We start from the raw sequence: 26,775 nt of genomic DNA, 5'->3' as shown, positions 1-26,775 counted from the left end.
AGTATTACAGGGCCATTTCGGGGCTCCGACGCAGACCGCGTTAGTGACTCTTCTATGACTATTTTATACCGTCCCACGCCACCAAGGGCTTTCACTGCCGATGCATGAAAACAATTTTAGAACTCCCCTGAACAGCTTTGCCGCGAAAAAAAAATCAATTACTTCGTGGCCGAGTCGTGCAACCTGGATCTAAGACTTGTTCGGACGGCTGTGCACGTGTCAGAGTACTATACCTGGCGCATCCAAGCCAGTGAAGAGTCGAGAAGAGTTATTTTTAAAGATTTCCGTATCACGAACTTTCGGCAGCCTTCAATGTGCTCATCTTTTGCAAGCTTGTTTACCAGGCGTCTGCTCCGGACTTCAACATTCTCTTCAGTGCAAAGTGGTGGGCGACAGCGTGAACTACCTGAGTATTTGAAAGACGTCTGGTCTCACGTATTACAATGTCGGTGGGAATATGCTATTCGTACTTGGATACTTTAGCCAACAGTGAACGCAGCTCAGCCCGTTGTCCACTGTACTTGTCGTATCTGATGAGGCCGTGGTAGGGGTAGATCTCGTTCGATAGGTCCTGAAACAGATAAACGAAAGAAGGACGAGGTATTACGCTAAATCATCTTACCAGAACAGTTTAGTCATCTCATCATTAAAGTTCAGTACTAGCAGAATGAGGCCAAAAAAAATGACCGCGCTATGTGTTCAATGCAAATGAAAACCGTGATGGGGAGCCAGTCCTCAAAGTTCTTCCGGTCACAAACTCTGTGTCATTGTTAAGTTATCGATGCAAATGATTGGTGACATACGGCTGTTCATTCTGCCTCTCACAAACTCAAGTTCACACGAAGATATAAGAGCCGGGTGATGCGAAATTGACCCTGTGCACTGCCTCTCGCTGTCCAAGTGCAACGCAACGCAACATGACTCAGTTTGATTGAAGCCAAGATGTCCTTGCCCCTTGTTTCGACTTTCCCATGCTGCCGATGGCTGCTGTCTTGCCAAATAGCTCATACCAAATACGTGGGTCATGCTGAAAGATGTCGTCATCACGCCGTCGTACCAATATTATTTTTTCTGCTTTCTGGCTCGGACAATGAGCTATTTGCATAATATAGCTGATTTCTCTTTCTCAATCTTTCCCGGCTACAATCTTGTACGACTGGCCGATACCGGATATAGAGCAAACAAACACCGGATAGAGTGCGAATTGAGGTGGCTCTTACCGAACGAGTGGGTCATACTAAAAGTAATGTATAAATCACGCTGTCACCGTCCTATCATTGTCATCTCTGCTGGCTCCTGGCTACATAAAGATTTAGACAATCAGCTGGTATCGGACATAGCACACACAAACCAGGGGCCGAATTCACAAAGCTTTTTGTTCCTAAGGGCTCTTTGTCACTGACCGACCGCCGTAGCTAATAATATGACCAATATTCTCATTGGCTAGCATCGGTTCTTGCGAATAGTTTTAGCGTGAGAACGTTTTTGTGAATTCAGGCCCAGGTGTAGGGCGAATAGATGCCGCTTGTGGCAGCAGGTGCTGCACATAAGCGCGGGCGGGAGTTCCAACACTAACACACGCGGTCATTGACGAGCAGTCGTCGTCACACAGTCACCGTCATGACGTCGTGGTCATTTCATCGTCGTCATCACGTCATAGTTGTCGTGCCGTTGTCATATCTGCTTGCTGATACCTACGATCTTGGTCGACTTCCATGTACTAGACATTGCCATTACTGCTCCGTCGCGATGTAGTTGTCATATCATCCTGGTCGTTCCATCGTCATCTTACAGTTGTCGTCATTCGGGCATTGTCATACCATTACTGTTATGCCAAAACGTCATACCATTGTAATCAATTTAGCACCAATATCACATTGCCGTCACGCCGTCGCCGTCATGCCACCGTCGTCCCTCCAGCGTGTGCTCCAGCGTATCCTATGGTCGTGATGCCATCGTCATCATTTGTTCGTCGTGGTGACATTGCCAGCTCTGCATCGTCGTCTTGCTTTCGTCGTCATTTGCCGTCGTCTTCATTTTGCCATAAATATACCCGTGTCATCATACCTTCACACCGTTGTAGGCATGACGTCGCTATTGAACCTCGCAGTCTCGAACCGCGGTTATTCCTTATTTGCACCGAGTGTCGCATCAAATGAAAAAGATAGCGGACAAATTAAGGCAGGCAATAAAGTTCTTTTCTTCCGAAAAGAACAAACTTTTCATTATGTGCCAAAAAGTGAATAGCAGAGACGCGTAGCGACGCGTCTATGATTAGAAACACATAAGCAAATTTGTTGATTGCTGTAACAATGCTATATACGAATTTCCCCCTTCACGCGCTCGTTGCTATATCGGCCAAACCGGCCTTTCTGTCAACGAACATTCCAATTTAATGAAAGACAGTGAAGACAGCCACCCCACAGCGCATTGCTCTCGACGTGGTACTAAGACTTTATTTGATTATTGTAAAAGTACTCAGGCGTTGTAATGACCAGCGTGCGCATGAGATCAAAATCATCAACATCATTATCACTCTATATTTATGTCCACTGCAGGATGAAGGCCTCTCCATGCTATCTCCAAGTGCCCCGGTCTTGTGCTAGCTTATTCAACTTGCACCTGTAAGTAAACATACTACTTTACAGACTCTAGAGGCTGACTGGTGATACTGAAGTTTTGCTCCGTTGCCATGGCTATTGAACATTTTCTTTGTCTTCTGCATATTAATCCTCAGTCCTTCTCTCACACTTTCTTGGTTAAGGTCCTGAATCATTTCTTTGTCGTAATTCATCCCCAGTGTTGTTGAACAGGTCAATGTCATTTGCGAACCAAAGGCTGCTAAGATATTCGCCGTTGATATTCCCTCCTGAGCGTTCCCAGTCTAATAGCTTGCATACTTCTACGTATTATTGGATTCCCGAGTTTGGAAGTTTCCTCCGGGATTCCCGGTGGCTCCCTCGGCCAGGTCGGTGTCCGGTAACCTCCAATGCTCTCCGGCCAGAGATGATGTTCCATGCGGAAGAGTGCTGACGCTTTGCGAAGGAACAAGTAACTTGGTTTATTTCGCATTTTTGCCGACGTTAGGCCAAGAAAACACAGAAAGCGAAACATGAGACGACAGCAAAGCGAGCCCTGGCTTGAAAGGTCTGAAGAATTGCCTCCTCACACCTCCATGCTGCGGCTTTTTAAGACCTGTTCGCCCGGCGGAGGAAAAATCCACGCATCTCCACGAAGTGAATCATGAGTTGGCAAAGCACTGGGGATCATTTTTACCGTAAATCACCCGTGACATTGCCCACTCAGGCATGTAAATGAGTGACAACGCGTGTGTACAGTCTATACAATGTTTTATTTGTCATAACTCGTATGTCGTGTTGAGTTCTGGATTCCGTTTTCCCTTCATTATCACTGCTTTGTAGTCCGTGAAATGTAGAGGCAATGGATCTTCGATCGGATCTAGCCTGAAGTTGGCAAAGACAAGGTGTATGCACGTTCCCATGGTGGTTGTTGGTTTCCAGACATACGAAATGTATCGTAGAGCGTATCGAGACGTCATATACTGCACAAGCCAGTCGCTGTCCGTGATATCTACGTTGAAGTCCCCGACAAGTAAGAAGGGGTTGTTCCTGTACTTTGTTTAGTATTCGCACATGACAAGATTGATGTACTTTTCTACGTTGCCTCGAGAGAGATTCGGGGCCAAGTACACTGTCATGACGACTGTTCCGTCGGATAGCTTTATTGCAGCGTGCTGGCCGTTGCGAGATTGGCTCGTTATCCGTAGGTCGAGATCCACCGCGGTCTCTGGCAATTTCACGTACATCCCAACACCACCCGCCGAATGCTCTGCTTCATCTGTGCAGACGACGGGGAAGAATCGATTGAGGTGCGGTCTCGCGTTCCAAGTTTCGGTAAAGCAAACGACGTCTGCTTTCGTTAGTATGGGATCTCGTTCGACGTCTTTTGCGTGGGCATTGAGGGAGCGTGCCGCGAAGGGAAGTGGGGTTCGGGAAGTGAGCTAGGAGCTGGCGAGGAGGAGACCGCGTGCGCATGCGCCGCGCCGCCCTCCTCCGCCCTCCTGGCTGCTATGGCTACGGCGCCGCCAACGTTGGCCATGAGCATGCACAACGTGGACGGACGGACAAGCCTCGACGCTAAGGTGCTTCGCCCCTAAAAGCGATTTTTCCTCCAACGTTCCTACCCGCCCACGTCGTCCACTCTCCCGCACAAGATGACAGTCCAGCAGTCACGGTGGCCTCCACCTTTCCGGGAGGTTCTTGGAAAGCGAACGGCGGAGTGGGGTCAACGTCAACAAGGGCTAGCGCACTTAGGGGGACGTGATCCCGACAAACATCAAGTGCACATGTTTATTACGAGAAATGGTACGCAGTACGACACCGAGTCATTCCAGGCAAGAAGCAGTGGCAGCAGGCGCCCGGCTGTCTCTCGGCTGGCAATGTCGAATAGCTGGAAATGCGGTTGCGACGGTGGGTGATTCCTGGCAAGAAGAAGCGGCAGAAGGCACTCGGCGGCCCGTATCTAGCACCATGCAGTGAATATGACTGGAATAGTTGTGTATCCTTGCCTGGCCCCCCTGTATGTAGTTTTCTCCTTGTGGAGAAACAAGGCAACTGTGAAATCTTTGTGCATATTTCCCAAGATATTTACATATGCCTTCTGTATTCTTTGATTATGCAATGTCTCCATGACTGCTGGTATTTGTACTAAATCAATTGTATTTTCATAATCTACGAAAGCATATATAGAGGTTTATTGTACTCCGCAGATTTGTCAATTAACAGACTGGTGGTATGCACGTGATCCATTGTAGAATATGTATGTACCTTCTTGAAGCCAGCTTGTTCCCTTGGTCGATTCAAGTGTTGCCCAAATTCTATTGGAAATGATCTTGGTGAATACTTTAAAAATACTGAAAGCAAACTGATACGCCTACAATTCTTCAATTATTTATTATATTCGCTCTTATGAATTAGTATAATGTTGGGATTCTTCCACTTCTCTCGTACACTTGCAGTCGTGAGGCATTGCCTACAAAAGGGCCGCAAGCTTTTCAAACATAATATATCCGCCACCTGTGAGTAAATGAAGTGTTATTCCATCTGCCACTTTTCCCCAGGGCATGGCTTACAATGCCCTTCTAGCTTCATCGCTATAGAAGGAGCAACTGTGTCCTGTTGGTCCCCATTTCCAATGAAGGTTGTGTGGCTGCTCAGGTCGCTGTACAGGACAGTATCAAATTCTTCAGCAGTTTTTACTGTACCATTGAAATTGCTGATGACATGGTATACCCTGCATATCACTAACTGCACACATCTTGCCCTGTCTTATGCCAAGTTTCTACTGACTTATGTCATGGTGCGGCCATTTCTTACTGCTTCTTATTCTTTTCGGCATAATTTCGAATATCGCTTACTTCCTTCTTGTTTATCAGCTTTCACAGTTAGGCGAACTCTATGTAATCACGTGAGTTTGAGACTTTCATCCTTTGTCGTTTCTTTATCCGGTCATTTGATACTTTCGAGAGGTTACTTACTGGCGGCCTTGGTGCCTTAACTCCAAATTGAAGTGCTGCTTCAGAAATCAGCCTCGTTACGATTTCATTGCTTACTTCTGTTGTGTTCACCTTCCTGTTCTAAAGCTGCGCATTGGTTTGCGAGCACCAGGCTCAATTCATCTGCTTTTACCCTTTCAGCGTCCAGGTTGGTTCGTTTCTTCTTTATTAAATTTGTTGTTTTGCGCGTGAGATATACGAAGCTTACTACAGTCACGGAAGACGTCACACGTGCGTTTGTTTGCCATGGATATTGCTCTTCACCAAGTGAATTTCGTTTATTGCACATGGATGATGGGGCTCATAAGCTGAACATTGTCATCTTGATTTTCAATAACAGGCCTTTCGTTCTTGTCATGTGTTTCTACGCCGAACTTATTCTCTTTCTTCCTCTTCACGCACCTGTATATAATTGCTGTGTGCGTAATAAAGCATTGGTTGATAGTCAGTTCTTCGTCTGTCTTCGGCTTAAGTCCTGTGTCTTGCAGTGTTAGTCGTTTTATTATCCAACCGATATCAACCAGCCCAAGTTCCCACTTTATTGCATTACAACCTCACACAGTCATCTTTGTGCAGTCGTGGTTTTCCCGTCTTCGTCAAACCTTCGTTGTCATGCGCAGCATCTGAATGATTGAGCGCAATGAATTTCTGTTGAACGAGGCGGCTCTCAATGAAAATGTGTCTAACTGGGTGTAAAGATTTCACTAGGGTATACTGTAGGTAGAACCCATTTATTACTACACTCTTCCGTCTCCTCCTCGTCGTCTTCCCTTCTTCCTCCTAACTACACGGGCGATGTGGTTCGCCATACACTCCCAATCGGCTGTCTTGGTCCCCACGAGGATAATACGGCAGCACATTCCCAATTGAAGCCTTTTCAACTTTTTCACAGGGTCCTTGGTAGTATAATTTCTTCAGGAGTCCTTGCTGTCTGGCTGTCTTGACGACATAGTAAGGTCCTGTAAAGGGCATTTTCGAATCAAGTCCCTTTCGAACCAGAACCCACGAATCTGGTTCAATCTCCGGCATTTTTGTGCTGTGTCTGCGGTCAAAATTCTTTTTCATTGTCACTCTATATCTTTGCCACTGCTGAGAAGTCTTGGGATGGTCCTTCAGATCAATTAGTTTCACTAAGCCCAGTTCGTGATCAGCTGGCAGCCATGAGCTCGTGCGAAACGCCGTCAAATGTGGGCTACATCCTAGGCCCGCTGTATATGATCTGTTGTGATGCGCTACGGCTCCTTCTAAGGCGCATTTCCAGCCGCCTTTGAATTCGGGGTATAATCGTATGTACATTATGTACATCTTCAAGTCCCTTATTATTCGCTCTGCAAGGGAATTCGCTTCCGGATGGTAAGGTGCTGGGAAACGAAGGGTGATATTTCTTTTCTCATCCCAAAGTCGTACTTTCTCGCTTTTAAAGGCTGGGCCATTGTCTGCGACGACGACTCTGATGTTCTTGAAGAGTTCTCGTTCCAGCAATGATATCACGCAGTTTGCGCCCTCTTTTCCAGCTTTGGTGGCGACAAAACGCGTGCACTCGTCTACGGCTACAAAGAATACTTGCGTCTTCCTAACTCCCTTCCCCTTCTTTTTGATTTCAGCGAAATCAAGATGAACCACCTCGAAGGGGATATCGAAATACTCTGGCAAGACCATCCTGTTGCCTCTTGGCTTGTACTTGGCTTTAACAAGCTGGCACTGATGACAAGTCTTCACATAATTTGTGATGTTTTCTTTGATGTTTTTCCAAGTGAATCGCTGGGCTATTTTGTGGTATGTCTTCCAAAATCCGTCGTGCCCTCCTGACTCTGGACTGGTGTGGTAAAGCTTCAAGAACGTCGGCACTTCGGTCTCCGGAACGTACAATTTTCCATTTCTTACTTCCATCTCCTGGGTGCCTTCCCAAAGCTGTAACAGGTTTACATTTGTAGTTTGGGTTTCGTGCGGCACGTGGAGTCGAGATAGGGCTTCGGCATCTTGATGTTTCTGTCCCGGCCGATGTATGACGTGAAAGCTGAATTGTTGTATTTCGCTAACCCATCGAGCTATTCTGCCCTTCGGCTGCGATAGCCCTAACAGGTACATCAACGCCTGGTTGTCTGTGAACAGCTTGAAGTGGTTTCCTTCCAGGTAGCTTCTGAAATATCGCAAGGCCATCACCACCGCCAGTGCTTCCTTCTCCGTAGTTGCATAATTTTCTTGTGTTTTCGTAAAAGTGCAAGAGTAGTAACGTACTACCCTCAGTTCTCTTCTTTGGTGTTCTGTCGCATTACGCTGATAGAGTATGGAACCTGCTCCATAATAAGATGAGTCGGTATATAGCTCAAAGGGCGACCTAAAGTCAGGGAGCATTAATACAGAGTCCGATGAAATGATGCGAAAAAGCTCGGTGTAGCAATTCTCGCATTCTTCTGACCACATAAATGGCACACCCTTTTGGGTCAGTGCAGTGAGACATTTCGTCTTTCTGGCATAGTCTGTTATGAATGCACGGAAATGGCCCGCCAGTCCCAGAAACACTCGGAGGGAATGGACATCATACGGTTTCACCATCTTCTTGATGCGTTGCACACTCTCTTCCTTCGTGCTTTTTCTTTTACCGTCACACACCCTACCGAGGAAAACCACCTCATTGCAAAAAAAAACTCACTTTTCTTCATGTTAATTTTAAGTCTTGCGGTGCTTAGAGCCTGAACTAGTTTACACAAATGTTCCTCATGGTTTTCCCTTGTCCTGGAGTAGACGATGATATCATCCACATACACATTGCAAAATTTTCCAATGAATTTGCTCAGTGTTTCGTTCATCACCTTTTGCAACCATGACCCAGAATTCTTCCAGCCAAATGGTAACCGATTATACTCGTAGACGTCGAATGGTGTGACAAAGGCCGTAAATTTCTTAGTTTCTTCGTTTAATGGCACTTGCCAGTACCCCTTGCATAAGTCTATACGTGAAAACCATGCGCATCCTCCAGTCTCGTCAATGATATCATCTATCCTAGGCATCGGGTATGAAAAAAAATCAGTCTGCTTGTTTATCATTCAGTAATCAGTGCACAGTCGGAATGATGCATCTTCCTTCGGTACAATGGTAATAGGGGAAGAAAAAGATGATGTCGATGGCCTAATGATCCCTGCCGCTAACATGCCTTGAAGTTCTGGCCTTAACCATACTTTCTTTTCATGGCTGAGGCTATACGGTTTTTTTATGACGACTGTGCTGTCGCGCAACAAGAACGGCACCTCAATCGCTGTTGTAGCTTCGGGATATGGCCCAATACATATTAGCTCGGGGAACTTCAACGGCACGTCTTCCGCGCATGATAGCTTTCGTTCGTCGGGTGTTGCAGTCCAAGACGTATCTTGCTCAGGTTGTCCAATGCTCACCTCGTCATTCCATAATATGTTAATCTTCATGCTCCTCATATCGGGCCGCGATAAAAGAAAGTCGAAGTCCACCGCTGACACGACGAGCGCTTCCACCTTGAACTTCTGACCTTGGAACTCAAGAGCTGTTTTTGTCCATTTATGATATTCCCGACATGATCCATCGTAGCTACACACACGAATAGGCTTCCCGAAAATGATGCTGGTGGAATCCACTCTATTTTCATTAATTAGGTTTACGGAAGCACCAGTGTCAATCAATGCTGACATGTTTCTGCTGTTTATAAGCATTGGCACTATTAAAACGCCTGATTTAACAAGGAACACTGTTTCTTCAGCGTAAAGGTGAGGTTCGCTGGTGCCTTGACTTTCGGAGGTATGACTGGTGAAGGGGTACCGAGCCTCATGTGTAGTTATCGCTTGGTCTCGAGTTGTGACCCTTGTCTTATTCGATGGTACATTAAAATCTGGGGTCATAACGCACGCCAGTGACTCAAGCAATTGGTCCATTGTGCTTGGCGACCTAGCTAGAACTTGTTTCTGGCACTCTCTTGTCATGCCGTGTATAATGAGGGTGATAACAGACGATTCTGGAAGATTCGGCTCGGCTGTACAAATTAAATGCTACTTTTCCAACACATATTCTCTGATGTTAACTGCCTTCTGTCTGTAGAATATGGCGTTATTCCAAAGTTCCACGGGGTTCTTTTTAAATGCTCGAGAGAAACTCTCTTTCCCCTCATCCCACGATTCGCTCAACTGTGAAGTGAACCGAAGATCGTACCATTTCCGCGCGTTGCCACACAGAAATAGCCGCATGTTCTGTATGCGATCCTCGTCAGTCAACTATTGGTTCCGGGAGCAAGCGTACTCATAAAAATGAAGCCAGGTATGTACACCGGACGAATTTCCATCAAATATGTGTGGTTTCAAGAAAATCTGTTCTCTGTTGCTTCTAGATCTTAATAGCGCAACAAGAAGATCTACCAGCTGCTGCTGTTGCCTCATCTGGCATTTCTGAAGGTCAAGTAGTGCGTTCGTAACAACAGTTATATCATTGTCCAGCGGCACTACAGCTGGTTCAGTTTCACGAGCTGAGATGAGTCCTTTAAAACAAGCTTCGGACTCGTGTCTTGTTCATTGCAGGCAGGAACGATACCTTTAGTGACGGGGTCGTCAGCCGTAAACCCGGAGGCACTTGGAATGCTCCGCAGAACATCAGGCGTGGTGATGTCCTCCAGTGGCTGGACATGTTGTTCGTCACTTGCTTTGTAGCCCTCGATGGTGGTTCGTCCATTGTTGAACACGACGTTCATCTTCTTCTTCACAGGCTCCTGCTTTCGGCTGCGCCAATGTTAAGATTTCACTAGGGTACTGTAGGTAGAACCCATTTATTACTACATTCTTCTGTCTCCTCCTCGTCGTCTTCTCTTCTTCCTCCTAACTGCGCTGGCGATGTGGTTCGCCACACTGGGTATTGCGGTCTCTATTCACACATGATCGCTAAGCACGAAGAGTGCTCATTACAAACAACAATGCAAGCTATACTTAAAGCGAATCACTCCGCGCGTGGGACCCGATTTTTTCTCCTGCACAAATTCTTTCTCGTCACGCACACCATGGCACATGGCCTACACGCGCTCCGTTTCCTGACAACCCATACCTCAATCCAACCAACCATGTCAGAGTACCATGCGCATTTATGTTTCAAGTTTTGAGCTGGAATAGTGACCTTGGAGATCTGCTACCTGACTCTGCGCGTCACCAGACGTATATTTTGTTTAAGTGATCCGACTAGAGAAACTGTAGACCACAATTTGCAGCGCTTCTAGGGGACTACCATATTTTGCCGGGAACTATGGGAACTGCCCGAAAAAACAAAAAAACTATATAATGCACAGCTTGTTCCTATCGCATGCTTTCCGCCAGTGCTCACTCCTCTTGTATGTGTCATCAGCTGCCACGTTATCAAATTAGAAATTGAGTGTGGGCCGCGCATAAAGCTGTCCATTCGGCTAGATAATAAGTGCGCGTTCTTTAAACCGGTGTTTTAGAGAATATTATAGGACCAGAAAATGTTTCTTTCATTCTTGCACCCTTCTGTCATTACGAAATGAAACTTGTGTCGTAGCGTAAGGAATTTTATGTTGCTTGGTCTCGTTCGCAACAACAGAATTGGCGTTACAACGCCAATTTTCTTCGTAAACATGGTATCTTGGTGTTGGAATGCTTATGGATGGCAGGCTTATGACAATGGGGCCAGCCCTATCTCAATAAGTTTTATTGCGATAGCAATTATATGGACCCTTCCACCGGATTTCTGCCGTCGCCGTCGCCGTCGTCGTCGCCGTGAGGTTCCGTATAGATAAAACCTTCGCCGCGAGCCGTATGCCCGAGCGGAAGCGTGCGTGGACGCACGCTGTCACGGAGAGCGAACGCACTCAATCTCCCACGCGCAAGCAAGGAAGCGGGAAGCCAGCACTGGAGGGAGCGGGGGGGGGGGGGGCGCACTTCTACTCTGCCAACAACCGCGCTCGTCGCTCGCCCCGCACCATCTCTTATCTCCACACGGCTCTGACCTTTATGCGCTGTGCATTCGCCGCTCAGTCTCCGTTGAAGCGATAGACCGCACGTACCTTCGCCCGCTGCGGCGTATATGCGCTTGCTGCCAGCGTTTTGACAGTCGTCTGCAGTCATTCAGTGCGATCTATTCATGTTTGTTTGTGCGCGCTCACACCACAGTTAGTAATAGTCGGGCCACATTTTCCAACGCACGCTACACATGCAATGCTGCCCGAATCAGCAGTGCAGCGCTACAGGTGTATCCCTTCACACGCGCTACCCACAGGCAGCGCTTCTCATCAACATCACCGTTTCACACGCGCCTTCTCGTGGTCATCGAGTCTCTCTTCATGCCGGTCTACTTACGCCGCAGCACACCTGCTTACTTAATCAGCTCAGGTTTACTACAATTCATATTGCTACCAAAGCCGCTCACCTTACTTCGTATGACATTGCTGTGTTGCTATCGCATTCATTGCTTCGCCCTTAAGGCGAAACTGTGACATTTTTTTTGTCACTTGAGCTTTCGAATGGGCAAGTTGAGGCAATGTTTCATCGCGCTCTGGTCCTCCGTACTAAACGGATGATTTCATGGTGAATAAATAGCCTGCAAAATCAGACGAGGAACGTCTTCCTGTTTATGGTGCTATTTTTTGCGTTCTTGCATGATGACGCTGTGCCAGCACGCTGAATTTTAGATGCTAGAACAGGTGACGCATCGTCACGTTTTCTTTACTACGGTGACATGAGGTAGTGATGTGGAAAGACTTATAAGGCATTAACCACTTTGCCACCCGTAAAAGACTGCTAAGCAATCATAAGGAATAGAAGAAAAACAGCCTGCTAGTTACGACACATAGAAGGAATAAATGATTATAGCAGCTCATTGGTCCACTGAAGAAAAGTACTGAAAAAAAGACATTACCCACCATTCTTTTCAGTTTCTTTCATGCGCGGCACGCGCTTATTTTTCGTGAGAAATTATGAGTTTTATGTCGACGTCGCCTGTCCTTCTACATGCCTTTTTTGAAAGTAAACCGACACCAGCTAAACTTAGCTGCTAGTCACAACAGAACTCAAAAAATAAGAATCCCAAATGTGGCCTTTTAGCATGTACAAATAAAAGCTAACACATGACGTACTCAAAATGCGTAGCAGTTTGCGCGATTTTGTATTCTACGACTTTTAAGCTTGAAGCGCAGCTCACAACGAGCAAAAAGGAGGGTAGAAGTAGTAAAGAAAATACTGGAGAACAGGGTGAGCGCTAACTTCCAAGTGATGGTTTATTTCGTGACCGAGAAGGCTACTTATACACTCAGCGAACTATGTGGCATGAAAATACAACAAAAAACCAAGCACCAATAACTAAAACTACCATGTACAAACATATTCAGACAGCATTATGCGGCAGTACGAGATACGCCAATTCAGTGCTTGAAAGCGTAAACGTAGGTGAGCTTGCACATGCATGGCCAAGACCTATGATAGCTTTCGCTTCAATGATTTCTCTCGTAAGCTGATTGTGACTATGATCTAGAATGACGTATTCTTATAAATAAGGTTTACAACCACACGTGTTGCAGTGCTGCGGAAGAGACCCCCCGGCTGTGATGCAATTCTTAGCAGTGTAGCTCTGCTCGCGCAGCCTATCATTCAGACATCTGCCAGTTTGACCAACGTAACGTTTTCCCCACTTGAGTGGAAAAGAATAAACTACAAAATGTGCGCAACACAATAGTCAAAGAATGCGTTTCACTCCTTGATGTTACCCACGAGCTCCCACAGAATGACTAGATGGGGTTTTTGGACCTGCGCTTAACTTGTTGCGATATTCACACGTGTTGTAACAAAGAACTTCGTGCTAACAAACCACTTCTTCCATTTTATTCTGCTCATTCTAAATTGGTAAAGAGAGGCATTGCTAACGTTCCCTAAATAATGCATTAAAAATCATGCCAATATCCCGTTTCTTTTTTCTAGCTGTGCTTCTCAGTGCGAACGGCTTTAGCAGACTGGCTACCCTATGTCCTTACAAGTATCAGTAGCAGAGCGGATTCTAAGAGCGTGTAGAAAAAACAACCGGCACGAAGATAACCCTACAACCACCTGGGGTAGGACAAGCATTATCCCTTATATCCACACCGCCTGACACAATCTTAAGAAAATCACTAAGCAAGCGAATATTCGTGTGGTGTTTCCGGCCTCTAATAATTTTATGAGCACTTGCAAGCTCACTAATCGGAATAAGGAGGCTCCTCCTAGCTGTGACAAAAAACATAAAAGGAAGTTCGTTAATTGCACACACTGTGTTCATTATTTTCCACTCAAGTGTGGAAAACGTTACGTCAGTCAAACTGGCCGATGTCTGAATGATAGGCTGCGCGATTGTAGCTACACTTCTAAGAATTGCATTACAGCCGGGGGGTAATTTCTTCCGCAGCACTGCAACACGTGTGGTTGCAAACGTTATTTAGAAGAATGTGTCATTCTAGGTCGTAGTCACAATCAGCTTACAAGAAAAATCATTGAATGGAAAGCTATCATAGGGCTTCGCCATGCATGTGTAAGCTCACCTACATTTACGCGTCAAAGCAATAAATTGGCGTATCTCTGACTGCCGCCACATGCTGTCTGAATATGTATTTACATGGTGATTTTAGTTTTTGTTGTTTAATTTTTTGTTCTTGTCTTTTCATGTCACGCGATTCGCTGATTGTATAAGTATATAGCCGTCTGAGTCACCGAATAAACCACCAGTTGGAAGTTATCGCTCACCCTGTTCACCGGTCCTTTTCTTTACCCCTTCTACCTTCCTTGTTGCTCGTTCTGAGCTGCGCTGCAAGCTTCACAGACATAACGTACTCTTTGTGTATGGAACTACAAGAAACAAAAAGCAACTCAGACAAACAAACAATTTCTCTCCGTCTTCACATTTAGGCAGGGGGAAGCCAATACACTATTTTCCTACAGTTCAAAAATCTACTGAGGCTTACGTTCGCGTCCGCAAACACTTGCTGCAAGTCGCTTTCGTGGAGGTGCCTGTCTGCAAGCACCACGCCGTGGGCGTTCGTGTCCACCACTAGCTGCACCAGGCCGCGCACGACGGCACGCGGGTCGAGCCCACTGTCGGGCGTAAAAGAGTGCAACACACTGCGCTGGACGAGCAGGAGCAAGGCACCGTTGGCAGCAACGCGAATCCTGTTCACCACCTCTATCTGCTGGGCCACTGCGACGCCGCAGATCATGATTGTGAGTACTGCTGGTGCTGCTGCTGCTGATGAAAATGATGATGATTGATAATGATTGCCGATCATGATTGGTTTGTTTGGTATTGGGTAATTTAGTTACATGCTTTATGTTTCTTCGTCCCAGCACACCTTTCCCTTGTCATGAATGATCAATTCTTCTGAATATTGGGTTCAGCATCCCAAGGTTTAACGTGCACTCAAAGCTCACTAAACGGGTGTCTTTGCGTTCCACATCACATGAATGCGTGTTCACTGCGCTCATGAAACGAACTCGGGACCAGAGTTGTGGCGACTTCCGGGTTGGAAAAATTCTGGAATCATTCCACATTTTCAAACACTCGGAACGGAATGATGGTGCCAGACGGGCATATCGAATGGTAATGAAATGGGAGCCCGAGATTTTGGAATGAACTTGGAGTGGAATGGGCATGCATAGTCCTGAAGCGCTACACGTTCACTTTAAGCTAGATGCAAAGTGGGTAATGTTGCGAATTAGATTAAACTAGATCTGGCCAATTTATTACATATCTCACTTGTTACTCAATACCGGCTGTTTTACTATCTACCCATGGGTTACTTGTACTGCTGCAGTGATTATAAGCAACAAAGTATTCCACACTTCTGCAGACCCGGTAACATGTCTATGTTATGAGGTTTTAGCGCATTTAAAGACAGTAACATTTATTTCTGCCAAAGATCACGCACATCTTCAGCAAAGTGGTTGACGTTATCGTTACCATCTCTACCATCCCCACCATCATCGCCATCACCAGATCTCCCCTTTCAGCAAGTGGTTGACGTTATCGTTACCATCTCTACCATCCCCACCATCATCGCCATCACCAGATCACCCTCTTCAGCAAGTGGTTGACGTTATCGTTACCATCTCTACCATCCCCACCATCATCGCCATCACCAGATCACTCTCTTCAGCAAGTGGTTGACGTTATCGTTACCATCTCTACCATCCCCACCATCATCGCCATCACCAGATCACCCTCTTCAGCAAGTGGTTGACGTTATCGTTACCATCTCTACCATCCCCACCATCATCGCCATCACCTGATCACCCTCCCATGAAAAGAAGTGAAAGAATTGGAATAGAGATGTGAACTGCCTTAGTTACTGTTTCTCTACAACACTGTGCTTTGAATACTAACAACTTGTTTTATACAGGGAAAGTGAGCCGCATGAATTCATGACAGGAATAATGCACGGAAAAATCAAACACGCTAACAGAGGAAGTGGAACTGAACTGCCGACTGCTACATAAAATTTCTTTAAATATGCACTATAAGATATCCGTGCAGGAGCAACACTTTGAATACAAGGGCAAACGCTTTGAAGCAGCATGAAAATTAACCAAACTCCTGTTTTCTTGAAAACTGTTTCTGATCACACTGTTTCTGATAAAGCACAAAGATAAAGCACCTAGTCGCGGTAATGTAGATTTTTAAAATTTTACGTCAGTTCAGCCACAGCGGTGGTGAGAAAATTAGAGATCGCGCCAACTGTGATATAAACTAAATGACATCAGCGTCTGAATACCTTTTTTTTTTGGATTGACAAGCCTCTAGACGACCAATCTGGCTGGTGCTGACAAACTCTAAGGGCAATTCGAAGGAAGTATTTTGCCTCAAACAGCTATGTATGCATAGATTTATACATCACATCAAGGAAGGAAGCGCAAGCTTTAGACGCTAATCATTACCAGGACAAACGCTCAAGCCAGATTGAAATATTTGGCGCCCACGTGATGTAATTCTGCTTGTTGAAAGGTGGTCACCATATGTTGAGAGTCTGGATCTTATTCTATCCGCCCTCTTTGAGAGTGGATAAATTTCTGCTTTTGGGGTTCAGATTATTTCTACCAACCTCGTGAAAAAGATTTAACAAATATTTTAGCCTTGCAACCTCGCTACGGAACTTGAAAACTTGCACTACGGAACTACAGAAACATGCACACAGCAGCACATTTCTGTTTACTACTGGTCTTTTGAAAAGTTTTTGTCGATAAAACGGTGGATGTCGCAGTAGCGGGTAGACCTAACTTTCCAGCAAATCTCACGGGAAGTGATGTCGACCGTGGCCATGTACGAGTAGACAGGGTGGGGCCGCGCCGGGTTTGTGGCAAACTCCACAATGAAAAAGTCGCAGGCGTCGGGTGTCTGCACGGACAGGAACTCGGCTGCTCCCGTCTGGCACAGCAGTCCGGTAATGTCTGTAATTCATGACACGTATGCTCAGCATCTCAAGAGGTTGAGTAACTTAAACACACCAATGCCTGTTTTTCAAGGACAAGCACCCCACTCACGACCTTAAAGGAACAATAAAGCATCATATTGGGTTAGATGAGTTCAAAAGAATGCGCAACTGTAACACCAAATAGCTGAGTCTTACCTAAAGCGATGACTAGCTAAGATAGAAAGAACGTACAAACGAGATACTGGTGGCGCCTGTACTTTAGTGATTATCACTGCGTGAACATAGTAATCGGTTATGTTCGGTCCGGAATAGCTTTGTGATAAGAGAGACCTGGGGCGGTATTCTGTAAGAGTCCAATTAGTGGACTGTCCATTTCGGCTGTCACTGATTGGCTCCTGCTTGATGTGCCGGAAAGTGCTAGCCAGTCTCCTTCCTGCACGTCAAGCAGCAGCCAATCAGCGACAGCCGAAATGGACAGTCCACTAAGTAGACTCTTACAGAATACCGCCCCTGCTTACACACAAAAGAACCGAAGATTCAGCCTACCGACCTTTGAAGAATTTTTTGCAAAAAACGGCTCGAGCAACCAATCTTCAAAATCTGTTGTGTTGCGTGAACATGTCGACGGAGCAATCTAGATGCAAGATGACAAAAAGAATATTGGCTTTCGTTTTTCTTAGTAAGCTTTCCGAGGCAAAAATTAGAAATCAAGTTTTTAATGTCTGCATTAGTGCTCTATACTAATGTTATGTACTAACTCTTTTGCGTTTCTTGAAAGACAGTGCCAATCGGCCTAGCCTTCAAATGGATGAAAAATCACAGAGCACATATCAAATCCATTCTCAGGAATATCACAAATCCAGACACAATTGTAAGCTGCCACTTCCCCTTTCAAAGCATCTACTAAGTCACGTCATAAATTTTCACTACTAGTCCCAATAAGCTAAATGTTATTGCAAGAATCGTACTGCTTTCAGGCATAAACAATTCTACCTGACAGCCTTTGTAGACTTCCCTGTCCAAGTAACGCCAAAATCTGCGAAAGCATTTCGAAATCATAGAATGCCACACATTGCGGTCCTCAGTGAACAGGTTAAGCTAATCAATATTGGAAATTTCAAGAATCAAATAGTACTTACTGTTTGATTCGCGAGTTCTATATTTGGTGTTCTGGTATATTAATTACTGTTCGTGTATAAGAGATAAGATTTATTGTTGTTTTTTGTTATTTTTTGTTGTCCAGAAGGTGAAACACGACACGCGCAAACTATGGCTATTCCAAATGATTCCGCTGAAGGGGAGCCGAAGTCGTTGCGCAATGCAATGATTGGTCACGCATCGCCTGACTATATAATTTCTGCTCAAAACGCTCCAATCATTTATTAGCAATGACTCACTTTTAGGTAGCTTAGGAATGTTTCTACGATTTATGCACAAAAATATTATTTGGGCGCTCTCACCATGTTTGTCTCTTTAAAGTGATGGGAGGTGATTTAGTATTATCTACAACGACCAAAACACTCACGTTCATTCGGTGACACGACTTGTTTTTCGTACTGCCATTGTGACGATAATTAGATACAATAACAATTCAGTTGTTTCTCGTTAGCAAGTGTACCTCTCTTGAACGTTATATCATGGTGACCGAAATACGGGAAACGTGCCATGATGCGTCCTTCATTAGAGCGCTATACAGTAACCGAGACTAAGGCCTTGCATTGACGCATCGGACAGTATTACAAAGAAAATGGTACCATAACGGTTACATATCCAATTTCCTTGGTTTGTTACCCTGTGAGCGCTCTAAACAGCACCTTAGAGACCACGGAAGACTCTTACTTTTCAAGATGCGCTTTGCATTGGACGTGCAGTTTCATTAATTCATCACGATCCGAATGGTTTCGTATTTATTCTTGCTCACATTTTTAATCGTTACACACTTTCCACGCATTCGCTCTACAAATAATGTATTAAAATGGGAAAAAGGAAGCTGAATCAAGTCATACGCTAACGATGTTGCCTGTACCATAACTGTTAAGAGTTAATCTTGTATGGTAGCACTCGTTGCCCTGGCAGTCGCGGTGGCTGTGACATTAACACGTATAGCAGTGCAGGGAAGTACCTGTGAGCTAAGCGTAAGCGCGCTTGTATTTCTTATGGCATTAGTAAGTCCCACGTATACTATACATTGAAGACTCAGAATAAAACGAGCCTAAAAATTCATCAAAGCGGCCTTTAAGATGAGCGTACTACGCGAAATTAGACATAATATGATGAAAACCCGATGGGCTTTCTATTACATTTTTTTTTCGTTTGTACGTTCGTACAGCAGTCGTCTCACGTGTGTTTTGGTGATAGGAGTACATGTTTTAAATGATCATTCAGTGTTGCAAGATTTTCTCTGCATAATTGGTTCTGAACCGTTCTACAAAAGAGTACAACACCAAGTGAATGATAAGCTCGCTACAGGGAAATAACCCAAGCGCCAACAATAGCACCTCCATTTCTATTAGCCCCCCTCTGTGCACCTTACAAACAATGGGCTACCTTAAAAGCCCTTTATGATGGTCCAGTTGGTGCATATAGACGTTTTCACGAGGGCGCTTCCGACGGTCTGGCGTGGAGAGTATGTGTCAGTGTTGCCTGTTCGGTCTGGACTGTGAGCTTGCCTTGCGCTTGCATTGCGGAGTGGTAGCTTTCCTTCGATGTTTCCGTTTATTTTTGTCACGAATGACTTACGCTCGTAAATAATGGCATATATACTCATCAAAAGGCTACAGGCCAGCACTGTGCAGTTTATGGGTGCACAAACAACCAGCGGAAAATAACGATTTTGAGGAGTATAGTGTGTCCACAACACAGCACTCCGCGAGACCACTGCCGATGTGATATGTTAACGTTTTGCCGGTTTCCTGCATCACCTGAGGACTTGGCATTTCAGTCTAATGTGAACCAATGCACACATCAGTAAAATAACGCATTTTGGTAAACTTTTTTCGGCACATGTCCCAATAGGTTGCGAGAATTGTCAGCTCTTCGATGCAATATTTTCTCGTATGTAGTAGCAGAGGCTACATTTGTTATTCTTTCAAACACGACTTCATTCCACTGCCTAATACGGGGGCCGATCTGGCTCCCGTATCAGATCGAGGCCGATCTGGGTCGAATTTCTTGGTCGCGATTGGCTTCTTTGCTCAATCTGCGGAAGGGAGCCAATCGCGGTCGAACATTCTGATCCAGATCGGTCTCGATCGCTATCAAAATGACCGTGTGACACCGGTATAACACAAATTGAAGCACTCTGCGAGAGAACTAGTCGGTAAATACACTTCGCAACGATCTGGAAAAATCGTGTCCTATGGAAGATGTATGCAGACCCTGTGTCCACCAAAACATTGTCTCTGCGTTCACACGCACCCTGCGCGGCCCTGCCCATAAAGTTAATAATTTCAACAGTGTGGTGCTGCATCGAGCTCACCCATCTTTGAGCGTTGTCTATGTGCTTGGGCAGCAAGAGAATGCAAAAACGAACGTGTCAACCTCATCAGCGCGGCCTAGCGCCAGTGCTAGAGTTCGGGAACCGTAATGCGCTAACTGTGCATGGAGTAGAAACGCGCTAAATGAGCCCGCGCAAGTTAGAACGTAAAAAATGGTATTCGCATGGGTACGCGCGGACAATAGCATCATACTTTCAAGAATAACAGGAACGAAAAAAATAAATTATTCGCACAGTCGATCAAGTGAAATACTTACGTGCGTGCAGTGCACCGCTTCGCTGACCACTAAGCGCTTTTCACTCACGGTCAGTAGTGGTTTGCAGTCATACGCATATGTATTTATTCGACAATTGTCAAGAGTTGAGATTACTTTATTATGAACATTGCACAGAAACTAGAGAAAGAGCAGAGATGGCCCTAACGCTGCAATATTATTGGCGTATTTCGCTTCAGAGATAGCTAGCGCACACGAACAATTCTTTCCGTACGCGATATCTTCAATACAAACTTCGCGCACGATCTACGTTAAGGTTCACGGTGAGCGAAGCTTGTTCCAAATTGAGACATTCGAAAGAAAAGCCATTCCAGGTAAACAAACGTAAAAATAGGTAAACAAATATATCTTTATAACAAGTCATGTTATAATCCCTATTGGGATTGACAGTATGTATAAATAAATAACTACTAAATACTAAAAATAAAAATATAGCACCTGGGCTGTATCAGTTGCGCTGGCATCTGTGATCACTATCGCGCGTCGGTTCGCTGCAGGTACCACGCTGCTCGATCGCCACGCTTATGCTTTGACATTTGGTTATAAGCACCCTGCATTGCACCAGATCCAATAAATTTTGCATGATTGAGCTGTTCAGTTGCGTCGGAAGCGTATGGAGTAACCACCGCATATCTACCAACCACTGACACGCGTCGTCGGGCCGCCGGCGCCTGGTTCTAAGCATTGCCCGACACCTACGTACGCGCCTGCTTTCGCTAAATGAGGCAACCCTCAACCGCGAAACCTAATGGTGATCAGATTCAATCGACGATACGGTCACATGTGTCCAGAAATAACAATGAAATATACCGCTGATTAGCACGCCAGGTCTCGACGAAGCAGACGCGGCTGCCGCCGCTACCGACGACGAAACACCACATCCACTGGCTGGGCTTGCTGGTGCCATCGCACACCACACTGAGCGCTCACGCGAGCACGTGAAACATGTAACAAGTCAAGCCGCACAAGACAAGCGAAACGGAAGAAAACAATCGAAATAATGCGCGGCGAAGATCACACAACCGAAGTGCGGCCGGCCTGCTCTCGCAAGGCGCACAGTCCAAAATGGTGGCATAACATGTTCTGACGCTAGACGTCGCCCGCGTCGGCAAATGGCGCTGCTCAAACGTCGGTTTGTGAAAAGGTCTATACTTGACATACTAAACAGGCGCATGTACACGCACGCCTGCACGCTAATACGCCAACGCAAACACGGGAACACAGTGACATCCCCTGACCGTTCCTTGTGTGCGTGCGTGCGTGCGTGTGTGTGTGTGTGTGTGTGTGTGTGTGTGTGTGTGTGTGTGTGTGTGTGTGTGTGTGTGGTGGTGTGGTGCTGCGTGCGTGCGTGCGTGCGTGCGTGCGTGCGTGCCGTGCGTGCGTGCGTGCGTGCGTGCGTGCGTGCGTGCGTGCGTGCGTGCGTGCGTGCGTGCGTGCGTGCGTGCGTGCGTGCGTGCGTGCGTGCGTGCGTGCGTGCGTGCGTGCGTGCGTGCGTGCGTGCGTGCGTGCGTGCGTGCGTGCGTGCGTGCGTGCGTGCGTGCGTGCGTGCGTGCGTGCGTGCGTGCGTGCGTGCGTGTGTGTGTGTGTGTGTGTGTGTGTGTGTGTGTGTGTGTGTGTGTGTGTGTGTGTGTGTGTGTGTGTGGTGTGTGTGTGTGTGTGTGTGTGTGTGTGTGTGTGTGTGTGTGTGTGTGTGTGTGTGTGTGTGTGTGTGTGTGGTGTGTGTGTGTGTGTGTGTGTGGTGTGTGTGTGTGTGTGTGTGTGTGTGTGTGTGTGTGTGTGTGTGTGTGTGTGTGTGTGTGTGTGTGTGTGTGTGTGTGTGTGTGTGTGTGTGTGTGTGTGTGTGTGTGTGTGTGTGTGTGTGCGTGCGTGCGTGTGTGCGTGCGTGCGTGCGTGCGTGCGTGTGTGCGTGGTGCTGTGCGTGTGTGCGTGCGTGTGTGGGTGTGAAGATGAGGGTACTGGCGGGTCACATAGTTGCCGTTGAGCTGTGCTTTGTCTATCTTTCTAAGTGTGTTAATTTTGCGTTAGAAAGATTGACTGGCATGTACCAACACAATGACATTTCCACCAATCAGTAGTATATCTCATTCAACTGGAGGGAAGTGAATGAACAAAAATACACTCACTTTTCCTTTGGTACCTTGCATTGAAAGGTCTGTCTGAAATGTAGTAATAATATATCCTTTTGTATGACCCAACAAGAACGGAAGCAAACAAACTTTCAAACAACCGCAATACGCCATCTGGCATTAAAGGAAACAAATATAATAGGAGAAATCTGTTTTTCTTTAACTGCATGTGCTAATACTTAAAAATAAAGGGTCATATTTCATAACCTTTCCTTTTTCATCAAGGAGAAAGTAAATGAAACTCTAAAGAGAACAATGGGCCTTCCCCACTGAATCCACTACATTCACTTGACGCGTAGGTTTTTTTTTTTTTTTTTTTTTTTGAGCAACGGTACTTTCTATGGATTTTTATATACTCCCCCACAGATGTTTATCGACAGCAGGATATTACAGTATATTCAGTTTCCAAGAAGTTTCTGACCATAGCCAGTAAAACCGTCCTACGCTGTTTTTTCACACATTCGTAGTTGACCGTTGTGTACAGGCTAGTAAAGCCGGAAAACACTGCAGGCTGCGAAACAGAATACAAGGCTGTGTTCTGTGACTGCGGATATATTCGGCTTTTTCCCTGATCTAGCGGTATGTAAACATTTAGAGTTTGCTGCACGCTTATCAACTAGAAATAGCAGCTGGACTAGTAAACACGAATTCTTTGCCACGAACCTCGCGATACACTGAACGCGCACACAAAGAAAAAAAGTCAGTGAAATAATAGCACGAACTTCGAACTCAGTTTACTTAGAATCCATAAGTTTTTGCTACGCGATATGACCGCATACTCCTCGGAGCATAATAGCACAAAAAGAAAAGAAACATCAACAAAGGAGCACACTTAAATCCCATGAATATCCCGAACAATATTCAATGCAACAGTGTAGCCCTAATAGTTACAAGCTTCGATCTCTTTTTTGCTTTCTGCATTTGAGGCCCTGTTCTGTAGCCACCTACGTGTATTTTTATGAAGTAATATTCGTCAATAAAATTACACAATTACGCGACTGCTTTCAAAGCGCTATAAAGGTCGCGTGTTGGCGTTAGTGCGAGCATATAGTTCGATTGGGCCTCACGAAGCCGGAATGCTGCTACAAGCAATAAAGTTTAAGTTCTGTATTACGATACCTGTGTAGTGCTTCCTGAAAGCTCTGAAAATGTTTTAGAAGATACGATTAGTTATCGTATCGAGGGCGCGATTTGTTGCTTAGACAACTCAATGCACCGTTTAATAACTATTAACATAATAGACTATTAACATAAAACCTGTCACCTCCAATATGTGAAGCCACGCGCAACTGAAATTATTTATAAGTTGGGGAAAATGTGTAATATAATCACGATCCCATAGACATTCTACCACGTAGTTTTCAGTCGAGGTTGTTTAACAAGTTTTTATATATTTACGTTTCACTTTAGAAAAGGATGTTATACGACACTGGTTCGAGTGACGTTGCTGAAGTGAATTCTCCGACTGAGCAAGGCAGTTCACAGAAATTGCTCTGTAGCATAACGAATGTAAGGTTAGCAAGGCGTAACAGAATACACAATTATTAACATAAATATCTTGCCAGAGGGCGTTCTTGAAAAGCGCGCGTCAGAGGAAATAAACCTGAATTTATACGCTGCTGTATCCCATTCACAAGAATCAAGCAATGGCATCGAGAATAACAAAAAAAACAGTATGACGGACCTCACAGCGATGGTGCACTAATTATGCAATTATGTGATCTCATTCGGGAATCACAACACCGCAGGAACAAGAGAATCTGCGACAAAACCTACAACAATGTTTTGCGCGGGAGAAAATGAAATCATGCTACACGAGATGAAAATTATCGCACATGAAACAGGCAATATATTTTTGCACTCGGTAAGTATTCGCGTAGAGGTATTTGTCTTTTTAATGGTGATTTTTTACTGGTGAAGACGTGAAGATATTCTTTGCTTCCATTGAGCAACACTTGCTGGCGTTCCTATAGCATTTATTTGTAGTCCTGCGCCTCCTTGTACATTAAAGATTTAAAAAAGCCGACTGAACAAATGAAATAAAGTGGGCATGACTTTGCATCGAGCGCTTCTGAATGCAGTTCGAATAGTACATTCTGGGGGCTCCGGAATATCACCAGCTGGCGATTTTTAATCTAAACCTCATGCACGGCCGACGGGCGTTCTTGAATTTGGCCCCTCGCGAGACGCATCCGCTGCAGCTGGATTTTGATACCGCGACTTCATGCCGCTTCATAGCCGCTAAGCCACCACGGCAAGTCGCGGTCACAAGGACCGACAACTTACCAAAACATGTCATAAAATTTCACAGCAAATGAAAACAATCAGCTTTTTGCTAGCACAATCAAACCGGATGTTGAGAGGTTTAATTGGGACATTGGATTTTTTATGCTAGCAGATAGTCACATACGTAAAACTGCAATGCGGGTGTACGAACCATGAATCCGAGGTAGTAATGTTTGCCATTGTTGCCTATGACAGTCATGCTTTCCTATGGCACAATTTCCTGTCGAACCTCCTCAAAGAGACGATTTGTAGGGAGATATCAAAGGCGCATCTATACTACCGCATAAACAATTCAACAGCTCCGAAAGGACGAGCCACATCCGAGTGGCCTTGATAAGCAAGATCTAAATTTTTAAAAGCAGGCGATGCGCTTAGCCGTTTCTCTTTCAGGCCAGGGCACAATCGCTATCGTACACTCATGTCTCTTTCCAGCATAGTTATACGTAATCACAGTCATGACTTTAAATGAAAAGTAAAAGTGCTCCACCGCGTTTTTTTTTTTTCTTGTCACTGTACTATAGGACGGCGCAATTTGTACAGAGGTTTTCCGTAGTCCTTAAAGGAAGGTAATTTCCTGGTCCCGTTTAACGTAGACGCTGTAGGGCCTTAAGTGAATAGTATCGTGACCTGTACACTTACACGTAGTCGTTGTCATATTAGGCGTCGTTATCGCTGCTGGTGTTGTTGATATCACTCGCATTGCTGGCGTTGTTTCGGAAGCCGGCGTTAACTTGGACCCCTCGCTAGTCGACGCCTCAGTGGTGCTCGGTTCCGTAATGTGAGACACCATGCCACTGGGTGGATGGTGGCCTTGAAACAAATGGAAGTAAGAGTCATTTGAGTGGAGCGATGTCCTTGATACTCTACGAGTGCCGCAGCACAACTATTTTGTTACGGGGAAATATGTAGCAAAGTTGATTCATTTACACCATTTGCAAGCAGGCTAAAAGCGGAGTCGCAACAACAAAGGCGGCGGACCAAAGACACCACTTCGACCTCATCTGGTCAACGATAATCATCATCATCAGCCTATATTTTATGTCCACTGCTGTCTTACGCTAGCGTATTCCAACTTTCGCCTGCAAATTTCCTAACTTCATCACCCCATCTAGTTTTCTGCCGACCTCGACTGCGCTTCCCTTCTCTTGGTATCCATTCTGTTACCCTAATGGTCCATCGTTTATCCATCCTACGCATTACATGGCATGCCCAGCTCCATTTCTTCAGCTTAATGTCAACTAGAATATCGGCTATCCCCGTTGGTTCTCTGATCCACACCGCTCTCTTCCTGTCTCTTAACGTTAGCCCTAAGATTTTGCGTTCCATTGCTCTTTGTGCGGTCCTTAACTTGTTCTCGAGCTTCTTTGTTAACCTACAAGTTTCTGCCCCATATGTTAGCACCGGTAGAATGCAAGGATTCTACACTTTTCTTTTCAACTATAGTGCTAAGCTCCCAGTCAGGATTTGGCAAGGCCGGCCGTATGCACTCCAACCCAGTGATATTCTTCTGTGAATTTCTTTCTCATGATCAGGGTCCCCTGTGAGTAATTGACCTAGATAAACGTACTCCTTTACAGACTCTAGAGGCTGACTGGCGATCCTGAATTCTT

General features: G+C 45.5%; 1 protein-coding gene across 1 annotated transcript in view; it reads right to left on the bottom strand.

Annotated features, from left to right (window-relative positions):
• The window catches only part of LOC119440221 (uncharacterized), a 48,113-nt gene extending 22,213 nt beyond the window's left edge, over positions 1-25,900 (bottom strand). Inside the window, exons 1-5 of the mRNA XM_037705148.2 lie at positions 25,805-25,900; positions 22,877-22,909; positions 16,846-16,998; positions 14,523-14,755; positions 471-571 (exon numbers count right to left, since the gene is read on the bottom strand). Coding sequence (XP_037561076.2) covers positions 471-571; positions 14,523-14,755; positions 16,846-16,998; positions 22,877-22,909; positions 25,805-25,865 — 581 coding nt within the window. The 5' untranslated portion in view covers positions 25,866-25,900. The remainder of the gene's footprint in view (positions 1-470; positions 572-14,522; positions 14,756-16,845; positions 16,999-22,876; positions 22,910-25,804) is intronic.
• Positions 25,901-26,775: the final 875 nt, after the last annotated feature.

Source organism: Dermacentor silvarum, chromosome 2 (genome assembly GCF_013339745.2).
Source record: "Dermacentor silvarum isolate Dsil-2018 chromosome 2, BIME_Dsil_1.4, whole genome shotgun sequence".
NCBI classification, from domain to species: domain Eukaryota; kingdom Metazoa; phylum Arthropoda; class Arachnida; order Ixodida; family Ixodidae; genus Dermacentor; species Dermacentor silvarum.
Note: the sequence above shows the minus strand (reverse complement) of the source record. Positions and strands in the feature narration are given on the sequence as shown.